Source organism: Pan paniscus, chromosome 19 (genome assembly GCF_029289425.2).
Source record: "Pan paniscus chromosome 19, NHGRI_mPanPan1-v2.0_pri, whole genome shotgun sequence".
Lineage (NCBI taxonomy): Eukaryota > Metazoa > Chordata > Mammalia > Primates > Hominidae > Pan > Pan paniscus.
The window spans coordinates 94,081,215-94,095,985 of NC_073268.2; the positions used below are offsets into that span (position 1 = coordinate 94,081,215).

Below are 14,771 nucleotides of genomic sequence, written 5' to 3' on the forward strand. Positions count from 1 at the left end.
TGCCAGAACCTACTAAGACCTGTTCAAGCCAGCCCCAACCTGCCGGTACCAGTACCAGTACTTCCACCAGCACTATCTCAAGCAGCAACAATGGCAAACGTGCATCTGCCAGTGGCCAGCAGCCAGCTGCATCCCGTTACCTGCCTCGTGAGGTGCCTCCACGCTTCCGCCAGCAAGAACAGAAGCAGCTATTAAAGAGAGGCCAGCCATTGCCTACGGGGACTCTAACCAGTGTGAGCCCAACCCAGGGTGCTGGGCCTGCAGGGGTAAGCCCACCTCCCCTACCTGGAGCCGGAACACAGCATCATCCCAGTAAGCTCCAACCAGGTAAAAACCACATAGGATGAGACATTGTTTTGATCTGAAAACTTTGCTATTTTCAACTTTGCTGCTGAGCAATAGAAATAGACATATTTTGGTCCATACTCACAACATACACAGAGACAGACAAATTCATTTCATTTTAAGTGGGTTTTAAAATTTAATTGTGTTTTCCCTCTATTTATTTACATTATTGGTCATGAGTTTGCAGATGGCATGAGCTACTTCAGCTGAGCTTATTTTTCATCAGAAACTAAAGGTCTGTACATTGGTCCATATGAACCCATCAAGGCAGATACTTTAGAACCCAGAAGTGAAAACTTTTCAGTAAAACCCTTTTCTCTCTATTTCCTAGTCTGTCTTATGAGTGCACACAAGCATTTTTTGCAGGGAGGTACAGATCCTTCCACTAGGCGTTTCTAACTGTAACTTAGTCATACACATTGAGCCAAGCCTATCTGATACCTCCTCATCCTAAGCCCTGCTTCTTGTTGCTTCCTTGCCTGTAACTAGTTGTTAGCTTTCTTTTGGCTCCTAAGAAAAATCACCACTTGTTTATTTGCTTTCCAGCTGCCAAAATGCAGATGTCTCTCATTTCCTGTCAGCTTCTTTTCGAATCTCCTTGACTTGATGGATTTGTACTTTTGAAAAATTCATGTACTGTAGTTTTAAGGAATTTTTGGAAGAGAACAAAGTATTTGTGGTCAACTGCCATGTTCTCTGTTAGATTCTTCAATTTTTCGGTTTCAAGTAACAACTAATAATTGGTGCTGTTTCTAGAATGGAAACTTATCTGCTCATAGTTGTGAAATTAAGGTCTGTAATTAGATGTGCAAGGAGGCTTCTTAGATTGGAATTGAAAAGAAACATGGCACAAGTCATATTCTTGTTTTCTTTCATGTGCTGCTTTTTAATATGGGTAATAATTCTAGCATGACCTAGAAGTATTTATAGCAATGTTTTTCAAAACTGTGACTTTGTAGTATAGTCAGAACTAATATTTTTAGACAACTTTACCAAGTCTCTTCAAATAGTCTTGGCTTTCGTCTGCTAACCACTTGGTAGAGGGGATGTAGGTCAATGATTGTCACCAAAAAGCAAGGCAGAAAAGATAAAATATATTCACTGACCAAGAATATAGTCTCATCTATTTAGTTGCCAGCAGTTTACAATCAAACATGCTACTTTCCCAATATGGTCCTTGGGAAAATCTTAACAGAGACAAGAATTCTATAGTTAGACCTAAATAGCTTGGTGTTTTAATTTAAGGGTCTGATTTTGAAAAACTGAATAAGAAATGTAACAGCCCTGCCTGTTCTGGTTGTATCTGGTTGTGATGTGATTGGTTGACAGTATTGCATCAGTTTTCTCATCAAATGCTGCTGGTGCAGAATGTTACTGGTATCTTCTTAGATAAGTAGAAAATAAGCCATTAAGTCAATAAAATCTTGCTATGATAATATTCCTTCATTAAATATTTATCTCTGTAAATATAACATTATCTAAGAAAATACTCCTAGTTCATAGTCCTTCTAAAATATATATTGTAGGCTGGGCACAGTGGCTCACGCCTGTAATCCCAGCACTTTGGGAAGCCAAGGCAGGCGGATCACCTGAGGTCGAGAGTTCGAGACCAGCCTGACCAACATGGAGAAACCCAGTCTGTACTAAAAATACAAAATTATCTGGGCATGTTGGCACATGCCTGTAATCCCAGCTACTCGGGAGGCTGAGGCAGGAGAATCGCTTGAACCTGGGATGTGGAGGTTGCGGTGAGCCGAGATCACGCCATTGCACTCCAGCCTGGGTGACAAGAGCGAAACTCCATTTCAAAAAAAAAAAGGTGTGTGAGTATATATATAAATATACATATAAACACACACACATATTGAAGAACATAAATCATTTTATGGATTGAAAACATCTCAAAAAATTGATCAATCTATGTAGTGAGCATAAAATAAGAAATTCATTCTTGACTCCCAAACAAAAATCTTCATTTTATACCAATTTCATCTCTTCCTCAGTAGTCTCTGGTATCACAGCCAGATGCATCTTTCTAACTCACCACCCTTCACTGACGAGGGGTCCCCTCACAAACCTGCCCTGGTCACCTAGTTACTAATGCACAAACTCTCCGTTTTTCTGTCTGGCTGTGAAGGCCCTTCATAGCCGAGTCTCCCCAACATTTTCCCCGCCTACTCTCCATGGCCTACTTTTTTCTTTTCTTTTGAGACTGAGTTTCTCTCTTGTTGCCCAGGCTGAAATGCGATGGCACACTTTTGGCTCACCGCAACCTCTGCCTCCCAGGTTCAAGTGATTCTCCTGCCTGCCTCAGCCTCCTGAGTAGCTGGGATTACAGGCGACCACCACCATGCCTGACTAATTTTGTATTTTTAGTAGGGAAGGCATTTCACCATGTTGGTCAGGATGGTCTCAAACTCCTGACCTCAGGTGATCTGCCTGCCTCAGCCTCCCAAAGTGCTGTGATTCCAGGCGTGAGCCACCGCCCCCCAGCCTCCATGGCCTACTTTCTATTATGATTGGGATTGCTTTCTTACTGTCTCACAAGTGTGCCATGCTCACTGTCAAGTCCCTCCCATGCACACATGCTTAATTGCGCCCCCCAACCCCCACTTTACTTCCAGTTCATTGTCCCCCCGCACCCGTGAGGCTTCCCCAAACAGCTCTGTCTCCATTCTGTTCTCACAGGTGTAATATGCCCACTTTGTAACATACACCTTTGCACTTATTGTATACTGTATATCCTATATTTTTTGCTGATTAGGTCATAAGAGTCTTGCCTTTAAACTAAGTTGGAAATATCCTATGAAGAAAATGTTTGAGGTCGGGTGTGGTGGCTGACGCCTGTAATCCCAGCACTTTGAAGCCCTGGGCGGGTGAATTGCTTGAGCTCAGGAGTTCGAGGCCAGCCTGGGTGACACAGCAAAACCCCCTTTCTGCAAAAAGTACAAAAATTAGCCAGACATGATGGCATGTGCCTGTGGTCCCAGCTACTCAAGAGGCTGAGGTGGGACAATCGCTTGAGTCTGGGAGGTGGAGGATGCAGTGAGCCAAGATCGAGTCACTGCATTCCAGCCTGGGCAACAGGAAAAAATAAATAAATAACATCTCTGAGCTTTCTATGACTAAGCAGAATGGGAAAATCTCTGAACCATAGGTGAGGACTTGGAAACTAGAACTTGTTATGCCACCAACTAGTCCTTCCATTTCTCATCTAAAATGAGAGGTTTGAACCTCTCATGATCTCTAAGGTCCTTTCCCTTAAATTTCTGACTCAGACACTATTCCAGTGACTTTGTTTGATTTTGTCAGTGGAAGGACTTTCAGGAACACTGTCCCATGTTGTTACGGTGTTGGCACAGGGATTGTAGGTGAGCATCAGCAAGCATGGAGGCAGTATGGCAAAGTGGTCAAGAGACAGGCCCAATCCACTTTCCAGACCCACCACCTCCTGTGTGACCTTGACCAAATCACCTTCACTCCCTGCACTTTTGACTCATCTTTGAAATGAAGAGATTCCTAATTTTGAAGATGAGCTATTTATTTCATATGCAGCACAGGGTCTTGCTTATAGTAGGTGTTGAGTAATGCAGGTGATAGTTGTTAGTGTGAGACTGGTGAGACTTTGAAATATACAACAAATACGTACCCATCTTTGAAACACCATTGTGAAGCAGAGTGTTCACAAATCCCAGCTACCTGACAGGCTGAGGGAGAAGGATCGCTTGAGCCCAGGAATTCAAGACCAGCATGGACAACACAGCAAGACCTGTTTCAAAAAAATACTCAAAATTTTTGACTGACTAAATTCTAAAACAGTGCAGTAAAGCTTTCTCATCACTCTGTGATTTGTGTATATTTTGAAGTTTCACTTGTCCTTCCTAGAGTTCTCTTTTTCATATTATAGTTGTTTAATGAATTCACATCCAGGTGAAATTCTATTGGTGTATTCCTGAGGAGTAACCAGATTTCTGGTTGCAGTGAAAGTATTTTTAGATACAGTTTGAAATAAAAGCTCTTACAACTTTCTTAAAAGTAATACATAGATTTTCATTGTACTTTAATCTGTCACTCTAATGTGGAAGTGACTCCTACGGTCACTTCTACATTAAAACAAAAAAACAGAGTTTCATTCATGATTACATTTCTCTAACTTGTAAGGTTCAATTAAAAAGAAGTACAAATGCTGGGTCAGTAGAACTAAGATTGAATTAACCAGGCAGGGGCGGCTGAGGGAGGCGTCCTTAGGAATTTAGCTGCACACCATTTCTGGTGAAAAGCAAAGGGAAACTCGGAGTTCTTTCAGCTTCGCACATGAATTTCTGTGTTCTTCCCAGGTGTATTGGTATGTAAACTCTTTGTGCCCTCCCCCCAGGTTTTAGTGTGCTTAGCAAAAACTAAAGAAAGTGAAGTATTCGTGGAAGGAATTGATGGAGTTTGAGTCACCTTTGTCATAGTTTTAAAAAGTTGCACAGTGGAGATTTGTGGGCATCCTTGTTTCCCCATAACTGAGTATTTGACCAGTTGCCTGCTGCTTTCCCGTGGAAGTAAGTGTTATAGTCCTGTACTGTGCTAATGGAAAACGTACGTGTCCATTCCAGTAAACAGAGAGGATTTACGGATAAAATTAAACAATAGAGGAGCAGAAATGGGAAAGTTTTTAAAGAGTTAAAAATGGAATTTGTAGCGTTTTTAGCTGTGTAAGAATAGATAAAATTTATATTTATATACTGTTACAGTACAAGGCAACTGGCGAAATTAGAGAAGAGACTTACATAGGCCGGGCGCATTGGCTCACACCTGTAATCCCAGCAGTTTGAGAGGCCGAGGCAGGTGGATCACCTGAGGTCAGGAGTTTAAGACCAGCCTGGCCAGCATAGCGAAACCCCATCTCTACTAAAAATACAGAAATTAGCTGGGTGTGATGGTAGGCGCCTGTAACCCCAGCTACTCGGGAGGCTGAGGCAAGAGAATCACTTGAATCCAGGAGGCAGAGGTTGCAGTGAGCTGAGATCACACCACTGCACTCCAGCCTGGGTGACAGAGCAAGATTCCATTAAAAAAAGAAAGAAAGAAAGAAAGAATGAAAAGAGACTTAGTCTGACAGTTATTTATTTCATTATTCTTTTTCTTTATATAGAATATGCTTCCTAACGGGATGTAAATAGTAGATTAATCTGACTCTTAAAACATTTTGTCATAATTCACCTTTTGATTTACATTAATCTGCAAGCTTGTTTCTATAGAAAATTGCAACCACACATTTTGCCATTTCTTAGACAAACTAGTGTACTGGCTTCACACTTTTTCACTCTTTTTCCTTTTCTTCCTATATGAGAATGTTCAGGCAGCAGTGCCACACTCGGCTTGCACAGCTCTGAGAAGGGAGGAAGATGCTAGCCTTTCAGAACGGTGGTTTTGTCATGTGTGTCTTCATTTGTTCATTGAGCAGAACATTTGTTGAATGCCTGCCAAACATCACATACCCTGCACTGGGGATGGACAATTCATGAGTGAAGTGTTTTGGAATAACCAATAAGTAAGTCAGCCACTTCAAGGTATTGTAACAGAGATAAGCATAGAGTGCCACATGGGAAGGACAACTAACCCAGACTACGGATAGGGGACTGCAAGGAAGCCTTTCTGGTGGAGGTGATATGAGCTGAGTTTCAAGTTAGCTGTGCTGGGCAAAGAAGGTGAAAGGGCGTCGCAGATGGAGTGACCTGCATGCATGAAAAGCGCAGACCTGCAGTTGTAAAGCCTCTCAGTAACCGCTGCAGGCTCATTGTGGCAGGGGGCAGCGGGAAGATGTAAGGCTACAGAAGTTGGCTGTTGGTATTACTAAGTAATAGTAATAAACCAGCATAAAAGCTTCTTTTGGTAATAGAGCCAAATTAAATTCAGATTTAAAGCTCTTCCTCCAAGTTGCTTTTGGAACTTGATAGACTAATTCCAAACTTCATCTAGAAGAGCGAATGTACGTGAATAGAAGAGCCAAGAGACTGAAAAAGCATAATGAGCTATCACTTTGAGCTGTGATCCTCTAGTAATTTTAACAGCGTGTTTCTAGGGCAGGAGTAAACACAGATCCAGGAACTATGATATAAAGAGAGCAGGGGGAAAAACAGATGTATACACGGAGAGTTGCAGATCACTGAGAAAATAGTGGTTCAGATCAATATTGAGTGCTAGAAAGCCATATGCAAGACAAATATAAGAACTACAGAAAGATGACGTAAGAGAGTATTTTCTAAATCTTGGGATAAAATTTTAATCATAAGCCATGAAAAGAAAGACTGACAAGTTTGAGTGTATAAAAATTTAAAGTTTTGTACATGAATATGAATAAAATCTGAGAGGACATGTTTACAGTGTAAATAGCAAAAGATAAATATCTCAAAAATACCAAGTGTTCCTACAAATCAAAAGAAAAACAGTCCCATAGAAGAATGGGCAAAGAATGTGAACGGGAAGATCATAGAACTACCACAAATGGGTCCTAAGTATGTTGAAAGTATTCCCTTGTGGCTGGGTGCAGTGGCTCACGCCTGTAATCCCAGCACTTTGGGAGGCCAAGGCAGGTGGATCATGAGTTCAGGAGATTGAGACCATCCTGGCTAACACGGTGAAACCCCGTCTCTACTAAAAAAAAAAAATACAAAAAATTAGCCGGGCGTGGTGGCGGGCGCCTGTAGTCCCAGCTACTCGGGAGGCTGAGGCAGGAGAATGGCGTGAACCTGGGAGGCGGAGCTTGCAGTGAGCTGAGATGGTGCCACTGCACTCCAGCCTGGGCGACAGAGCGAGACTCCGTGTCAAAAAAAAAAAAAAAAGTATTTCCTTGTAATCAGGGAAAAGATAAATGGAAACAGCATTGATAGATCACTTTTCGCTTACCAAATTGTCAAAACTTTAAATCTTGTTAATATTCCTCTATTATAATAACACAGTACTATGGATTGAGTGCTTATCATTTGCAAGATCCAATTGCTTTACACATATTAACTCATTTAATCTTCTCAAGACCCTGTAATCACCGCAGGCGACCAGCGAGAGTGTGGGAAAAGGCGACGCTGGTGTGCTGTTGGTCGGAATGTAAGGAGGCATGTGGCAGGATTTATCAAAATGTTGGGTAATATGACGTAGCTGTTCAGATACAGGAATACATCCTGCAGACACCTAGAGCACAGCTCTTTACTGACAACTGAATGCTCTGCATTTGTCCTCTGCCCAGTGGCATGAATTAATAACAGGCAAGTTGGAACGTGTCGAGAGGCAGTAGGGACAAAAACAGAGTTGACTGTATTCGTTACGGAACAGGCACAGGTGTATATAGCATTAGTCTTCCAGTGACCAGCAATCTCACTTTATCCTGTGATGATAAAGAGCAGCCTGTGTTTGAGAACCAGTTGAACTTTTGCTAGGCTGCAGGTCCCCACAGAACAGCAATTTCAAATCTTGCCCCCACCCCCCCCCCGCCACTCCCTACCTCTTACCAGGTCAGCCATCCCCTCTGTTCTTGGTCTCACCTTCTTGCCGTCACCCACGTTGGCCCGGGCATTGGGCAGAAGCTTCATTGGTTTTGTAGCGTTATTGATGTTAACAAGTATCCCATTTTAGAAGGTAACCAAGACTTCTAATACTTGCATGCAAAAATAAGTCCTAGATGCTTTTAATATTCGATAATGCTGATGTTGAAGTGAAATTCAGTCAAGTGAAACCAATTTTGTAATGGGCTGACAATTCTAAATGGAGCTTTCCAGCGTCCAGCTGACCCTCCTGCCAGTGGTTAATGCTGTGACTGTTCTCAGGCAGCATCCTGTGGCTGCCATCCCTCGTGGGAAACACAGGCTTGCACACAAGGGCATCCAGAGCAGACAGGGCAATAAAGGCCTAGAAATGCCCCCCTAAGGACTGGGAGAACAACAGAGGGGAGCCTACAACAAGCCCGAGAGGAGGAGGGCCTGTGGGCATTTCAGCTGTCAAAGGGCTGTCCTGAGAGCCCGCTGCCCCCAGGCAGCCCCAGAGGACAGAGGTGGAACAAGAGTGGCGGAAATGTAGGGTGGTAGGCAGGGTTTTCAGATTTCTGGAAGAACTTTTATTCCTTCCCCCTTCACTGGCAGTAGCCAAGGAGAGATAGTCAGTTATTGCCAATGGTGGAAGGGCTTCTGCAAGACAGGTAGGCCAGGGTGCCTCCCAGCCCTGGTTCCAGGTTCTCTTTAGGTAAAGACTGTTACCAGCAAATGAAACATTGGCCTTCTCATAAAATAATACAGGGGAAAGTAGATTTGTAAATTCATGTATTGATTTGGATGGGAGTATATTTAGCCAAATAGCAACAGATCTTAAGGAAGATGAGTATTAGTACGTACAGTGATTTCCAGAGATTCCAAAGAATGCCACCTGATCATGTCAGGTTCAGTGCAGATTATGTTTTGCAAGTCTGCAGGATAGCTCCAGCTTGAAACACTTGAGAGCTTTTATCTTTAAAAAATAATAATAATAATAATAACTTCTTGTGCCAAAGGCAGAACAATGTATTGTTTTGGTAGCTGCTTTGTACATTTATAAACAGAGGCTTTGATTAATATACGGCAGTGTTTGCTACTTAGATCTTTTTTAGATAGAGGCAGGAAAGTAATTAAGAAGCTGGACACTTGCCAGTTTACATATGGGGCTCATTTAGAATATTACAGCTAGTGTTGGCATGCCAAATGTTTAGGAGTTGTTTAGAAAAAGGGAGAAAGAAGGAGCGGAAAACAAAGGCAGGATGAGAGAGCCGCAGTTTATTCGCCTGCAGCCAATAGGCAAAATGCCGTTATTCTTTTGGCTGACTTTCAAAAACGCAGAAGAAAAGTGGCTGTGATGCTCATTGTAACTGGGTCCTGAAGTGAAAATGTTTGTGACAATCGAAAGAATTTAAAGAGGAAGGAAGATCGGTTTAGTGTCAGCTGCAATTAGATAATCAAAGCTGTAAAATCCCATCCGTCCATGCCTCCACCCCTAGTTGAAGGGGATGATTCGGGTGCCTCCTGGAGTAGAAAGGGCATTGCCCAGCCCTGCCCGGCTTGCGGCCGCGGGCGCCCGCGGGTGGCCCGGACGCAGGCTGGCCCCGGGAGCTTCCTGGCAGCTCCCTGGCAGCTCTACAGGAGGCGGCTCTCGCTGTACCCAGCCGACATGTTGTAGCGAGAGGCCAGGCGAGCCTAGATGCAGGCGTAGAGGCAGCTGTGCACGCGAGGTGGCGTCTCCTAGGAGGGTTGGGCGGCACCGTCTGCAGGTATTTCCTCACCCGTCAGCCCCTCGTAGAGCAGGAGAAACGGAACAAACACGGAACAAATAGTGGCTGCTTCTCGCCAGTCCGTTTGCGACATAACATTCCAGCGTGTGAGTGGTAGCTCGGCGTCCCTAAGCTCTTGGCTGCAATTCAGATGGGATAAAATGGCGTCTTGGAAAAGAGCTGCTTGCTAAAGATCTGCCGCACTGAGCAGAGACTTACCCATGGCTTTCCCTACTGTGGTTTCTCTCTGCTGGGCTGGCACGGGCAGGCCTTCCCAAATTAGGAAGCAAGCCTCCTTTGCCCCCAGTTTCCTTCTTTATTTAATAGACTCTTAACCTTGAGGAAGCAATCTCATTTTACTGCCGTTTTGAAGAAAAACACAAGGCAACAAACTTATTCTTTTGGACACTATTTGTGTTTCCAATAAATCTTGTACTGTGTTCTGCGTTTCATAATTCCTTGTATTTATAGTAGTTGACAGATGAAATGTTTGGGCGTCTGTCCAGCAATGGAATCTTGAATTCAAAGTACTTTCTCCCTGAGATCTTTACACCCAGTAAATGCAGTAGAGGGGGAGGCATCTTTGGTTTTCAAAAGCTGAAGGCTGTTGTAGCATTTATCCTGCCCCTGAAAACCAAGCAGCGAAGGATTTGTGGTATCAGTAAGCCTTAGTAAACATATACTGTCAACTGTTGAAAGCATTGCGAACTAGTTTTTATAATACATATTATTTCAGTTAAAAGGACTGTGATGATGAAGAATGAACGCATTTACTATTTGTCAGTGTTAGTACCAGTACAGCATTCTGCACACCTCTGAGTAAATCTTGTCCACACTTTCATATCTGATTAAATCTGATACCTAATTAAAATTTTGCTCACCATGGCTTTTGGAAGCTCTTCATTAAATACTTTTCCAGAAAAATTTTATCTTTGTATGCTAACATTTTGGAATTTAAAGACAAAGGAAAGCTTTTCTCTTTCAACCATGCTATTATGTAATCCTTTTTAATTTAATCACTTAAGACAGTTATGTTGCTTAGATTTTTATAGACACCTATTTATAGACTGTGTAAACCACTTAACAGCAGAAGAAAAGAGAATTTAACGTTATACATGAGCTTCATTTCTTTTTTCTTTTTAAGGCTTTTTTAGGGGAAAAATTATTTGATAATAGAATGTTGTGGTGGGAAGAGCACTAGATTGTATTCTGAAAACTCAGATTTCAGTTCATTCCTTACTGTTTATTAGTTACAAACCCTGGCCACTTGGCCTCTCTGAGCCTGTTTCTTCATCTGTAAAACTGACATTGTTTGTAAGGGTCAGTTAAGCCGATGTGTGTGGAAATACTTCAGACTCCGAAATGGTATAAAGTACGTGATGTCTTGGTTCATTTCAGAGTTTTCATTCATTTCAAAATGGCTGCTCTTAAAATTCTGTCATTTCACAGACTTTTTTTTTTTTTAACGAAATTTAACCTTTTAGACTGCATTTTCATTTTTGGAATAAATCCTGGTATTCTGATTAAAAGAATATGTGGTGATGGTGGTGATGATGATGGTGCTATTGGTGATGGTGATGATGGAGTTGGTGATGATGGTGGAGATAACAATGATGGTAGTGGTCATCATGATGCTGGTGGTGATCATGGTGGTGGTGCTGATGGTGGTGGTGGTGGTGTTGGTGATGACGGTGTTGGTGATGGTCGTAACAATGGTGATGGTGGTGGTGGTGATGATGAGGAAGAGGAGACATTCAGGGATTTGATAGAACTAAAAGCATATTTTAATTAGCTCAGTATGCAATACAGTCCCCGGTTTGGGGGTTTTGTATGTATAATTTTCAGAGAGATTCCTAAGCCTACCCTTCAAAAAAGAGCTTATAAGTAGTAGGTGCTTTTCTCTTTCTCCGTGAACCTGCACTGAATTTTCAGTAAAATTAATTTGTGAAGAGCCAGATCATTTGATGAGGTGGAAGAACCAAGAAGTAAGGAACAAGAGAGCAGCTGAAGTATGGAAAAAAAGGAAAAAAGAATAGCAGTATGTCTCATAATGGTAGCCAAAGGTGGAATGTCAGCAGCTGCAGCCTGAAACTTCAGTGGGCTGGGCTGGGCTGGGCACACTCCCTGCTCCTCTCCTGTGACAGAAGATGTACCAGTCCACAGTGTGGCCCCGAGGCTGCAGCCTATCCCAAGAAGTGCAAGGAGGCTATAGAGGTGGGAGAAAAGAGATGGTTGGTTGGTTGATTGGTTCCTTCTTAAGTAAAATAGCATTGTTCCAAATTGACTTCTATAGTAAAACATATTTTTTATAATTTTTTTTATTTCTGTGGGTACATAGAAGGTATATATATTTATGGGTTACATGAGATATTTTGATACAGGCATGCAATGTGTAATAATCACATCAGGATAAATGGGGTATCAGTCATCTCAAGTATTTATCCATTGTGTTACAAATAATCCTATTATACTCTTTTATGTATTTTTTAAATGGACAGTGAAATTATTTTTAGCTATAGTAAGCCTGTTATGCTAGTAATTACTAGGTCTTATTTATTCTTTCTGATTATTTTTTGTACCCATTAACCCTTCTCCACTTCTCCCCACCCCTCACTCTCGCACTACCCTTCCTAGCCTCTATCTTCGTAAGTTCAATTATGTTCGCTTTTAACTCCCACAAATAAGTGAGAACATGCAAAGCTTGTCTTCATGTGCCTGGCTTATTTTAATTAACATAGTGACCTCCAGTTCCATCCATATTGTTGCAAATGACAGGATCTTATTCTTTTTATGGCTGAACAGTATTCCATTGTGTATATCTGCCATATTTTCTTTATTCATCTGTTTATGGACACATAGGTTGCTTCCAAATCTTGGTTGTTGTGAGTAGTGCTGCAGCAAACATCGAAGCTCTCTCTTCAATATACTGATCTCCTTTCTTTTGGGTATATACCTAGGATTGAGGTAATATAACTTATTATCAAACCCTATCTATGTTTTCAACATAGATTCATAGTCTCAGTTGTAATTTTTTCTAACTAAAAAAGATTTTGAGCTGTCAGTTCCTCTTGTACTAACTTCTCTGAATAGATAACCCAGTATTTTTGCAAGTAACTTCAGTTAAGTTGGTTGCTAGTCAACATGGCAACCTAAGCTTAATCTTAACTTTACCTTCAAGACTGAAAATTTAAGCATCATTTATATTACTAGCAAACTGCTTTCAAGTATTGATAAGAATTATTCATTCATTCAATGTATGTTTATTTACTGCTTCTTCTCTGTCAGATACTCTGCTGAACACTGGCAGTAAAAATAGAGCCAGAATAGGCACCCCTTGCCTTCATGGTGTTTACAGCCTAGAGGGAGAACCAGCCAGTCACACGATGACTCACACTAGAATGTGTGCTCCATGAGAGAAAGAAGTCGTTCATCTTGTTTATGGCTGTGTCCCCAGCACAGTAGCTGCATATAGGAGGCACTCAATAATAGTTATTGTTTCAATTGAGTTGGCAAGCTCTGGGCCCATGAGCCACATCTGGCCCATCACCTATTTTTGGAAATAAAGTTTTGTTGGCACACAGCCACACTCATTCTGCTTTTGTGCCACAGCAGCAGAATTGAGTAGTTGTGACAGAGACTATATGGCCCACAAAGCCTAAAGCATTTTGGCTATTAGGCCCTTTACAGAAATTGTTTGCCACCCTGGTTGGTCTAAGTGACTTGAAAGGAAGACTGTTACAATGAATGTATGAGGGAGTCCTAACTAGGGAACAAAAACATCCCAAATTAAATGTCCATGGATTTGAGATAGGAAAAAAGAATAGACATTGAGCCCAGGCAGGGGATGGCACCTTTAACAGCCCTATCTTTGGGAGGGCAGGACACAGATGGCAACTCAAGGAAGTGTCTGGAGCACAGAGCAGGAGAAAGAATGATATGAATGGCCTCAAAAGAGACCCAACCATTGGTGACCCACTGGGCATTCATTTGGAAAAGAGCACTGTATGCAGTGTTGAGCACATTATTGCGGGTGGGGCGGCAGGGGGCATGGGAAGAGACCTGTTGGAAAGTTATTTACAGTAATCCAGTCAAGACATGAGGGTGCTTGGAACAGGGGCAGTCAGAGGGAAGTTTTATTTCTTGTTTTAATGGAAAAGGTTCTAGAAATACCCAGTATGTAAACTCAACAGGCATGACTTCATCCTTATGGTATCCTATATGGCCATCCTTATGGCACTTCAGCTATTGGGGATGGATATTGGCCTTTGTAGAAGTGACTTTGCTTCCTGCCAGTATTGCCCCATTGGTGGTTATTTTGCTGTGGCATCTATAGTTGAGATCTACACCTCAAAGCCCGGGAAGGTCTGAGTAGGCGGCGTCATTGTAGTGGAAGTGGTTCCCTCAGAAGATGGACGTGCTTGTTCAAAGCAGTCTGGGCTGTACAAGTGCAGCTGATTGGTGACTTCAGCTAGAACTCAGATTGTAGCACTATGCATGTATGGTTTTGTTTGCCCAGGAAGCATATATTGTTTGCCTATATGTGGCAAGCATTTTGAATGGAAAACTAAAAAGATATTTGCCACGCCCTCAAGGAACTCACCTTCAGAAATTAGACACTTAATTCAGGGATCAGATGGGTTTTTAATCAGACTGCTCTGCCGCCTGATTCGTATCACATTTAAACATAAAAATTAAAAATTTTGAAAATATTTTTTCAATAGAAGAAAGTATATAGAAAATAATATAACTGTGTTCACAATAGAGATTTAACATAATATCATGCCATATTTGCTTCAGGGCTCTCTATTTTAAAAATGTTATAGGTATCATCCTCCAACCCCATTCTGGTCCCCATCCCACCCCCAGAGGGAACCACAATTCAAAAATTGTAGTGTTGTGTCACTTTCATCTACAGTGTGACATTAAAGTGCATTTCTTGATTATTAATGAGGTTGATTATTGTTTCATATGTTAATGGCTTATGAGTTTTCTCTTTTCTAAATTGCCTGTTCCTATCCTTTTCCCATTTCTGGTTGGGTTGTTGGCCTCTTTCTTACCGATTTTTAGGATTCTTTTTTTTTTTTTTTTTTTTGAGATGGAGTCTCACTGTGTTGCCCAGGCTGGAGTGCAGTGGCACAGTCTCAGCTCACTG

The 14,771-nt window shown here is 41.9% G+C and overlaps 1 protein-coding gene across 17 annotated transcripts in view; it reads left to right on the forward strand.

Annotated features, from left to right (window-relative positions):
- Positions 1–14,771, forward strand: part of TNRC6C (trinucleotide repeat containing adaptor 6C) — a 150,011-nt gene that overhangs the window by 73,623 nt on the left and 61,617 nt on the right. For 15 of the 17 annotated variants that reach the window (XM_063599436.1, XM_055101579.3, XM_055101586.3 and 12 more), the window contains one exon: positions 1–327. The exons of 1 other annotated variant lie outside the window; for it this stretch is intronic. In XM_063599436.1, coding sequence (XP_063455506.1) covers positions 1–327 — 327 coding nt within the window. Of the gene's footprint in view, positions 328–9,124; positions 9,620–14,771 lie in introns of those variants that run through there. One more of the 17 variants, XM_008971547.6, reaches the window with a different exon arrangement.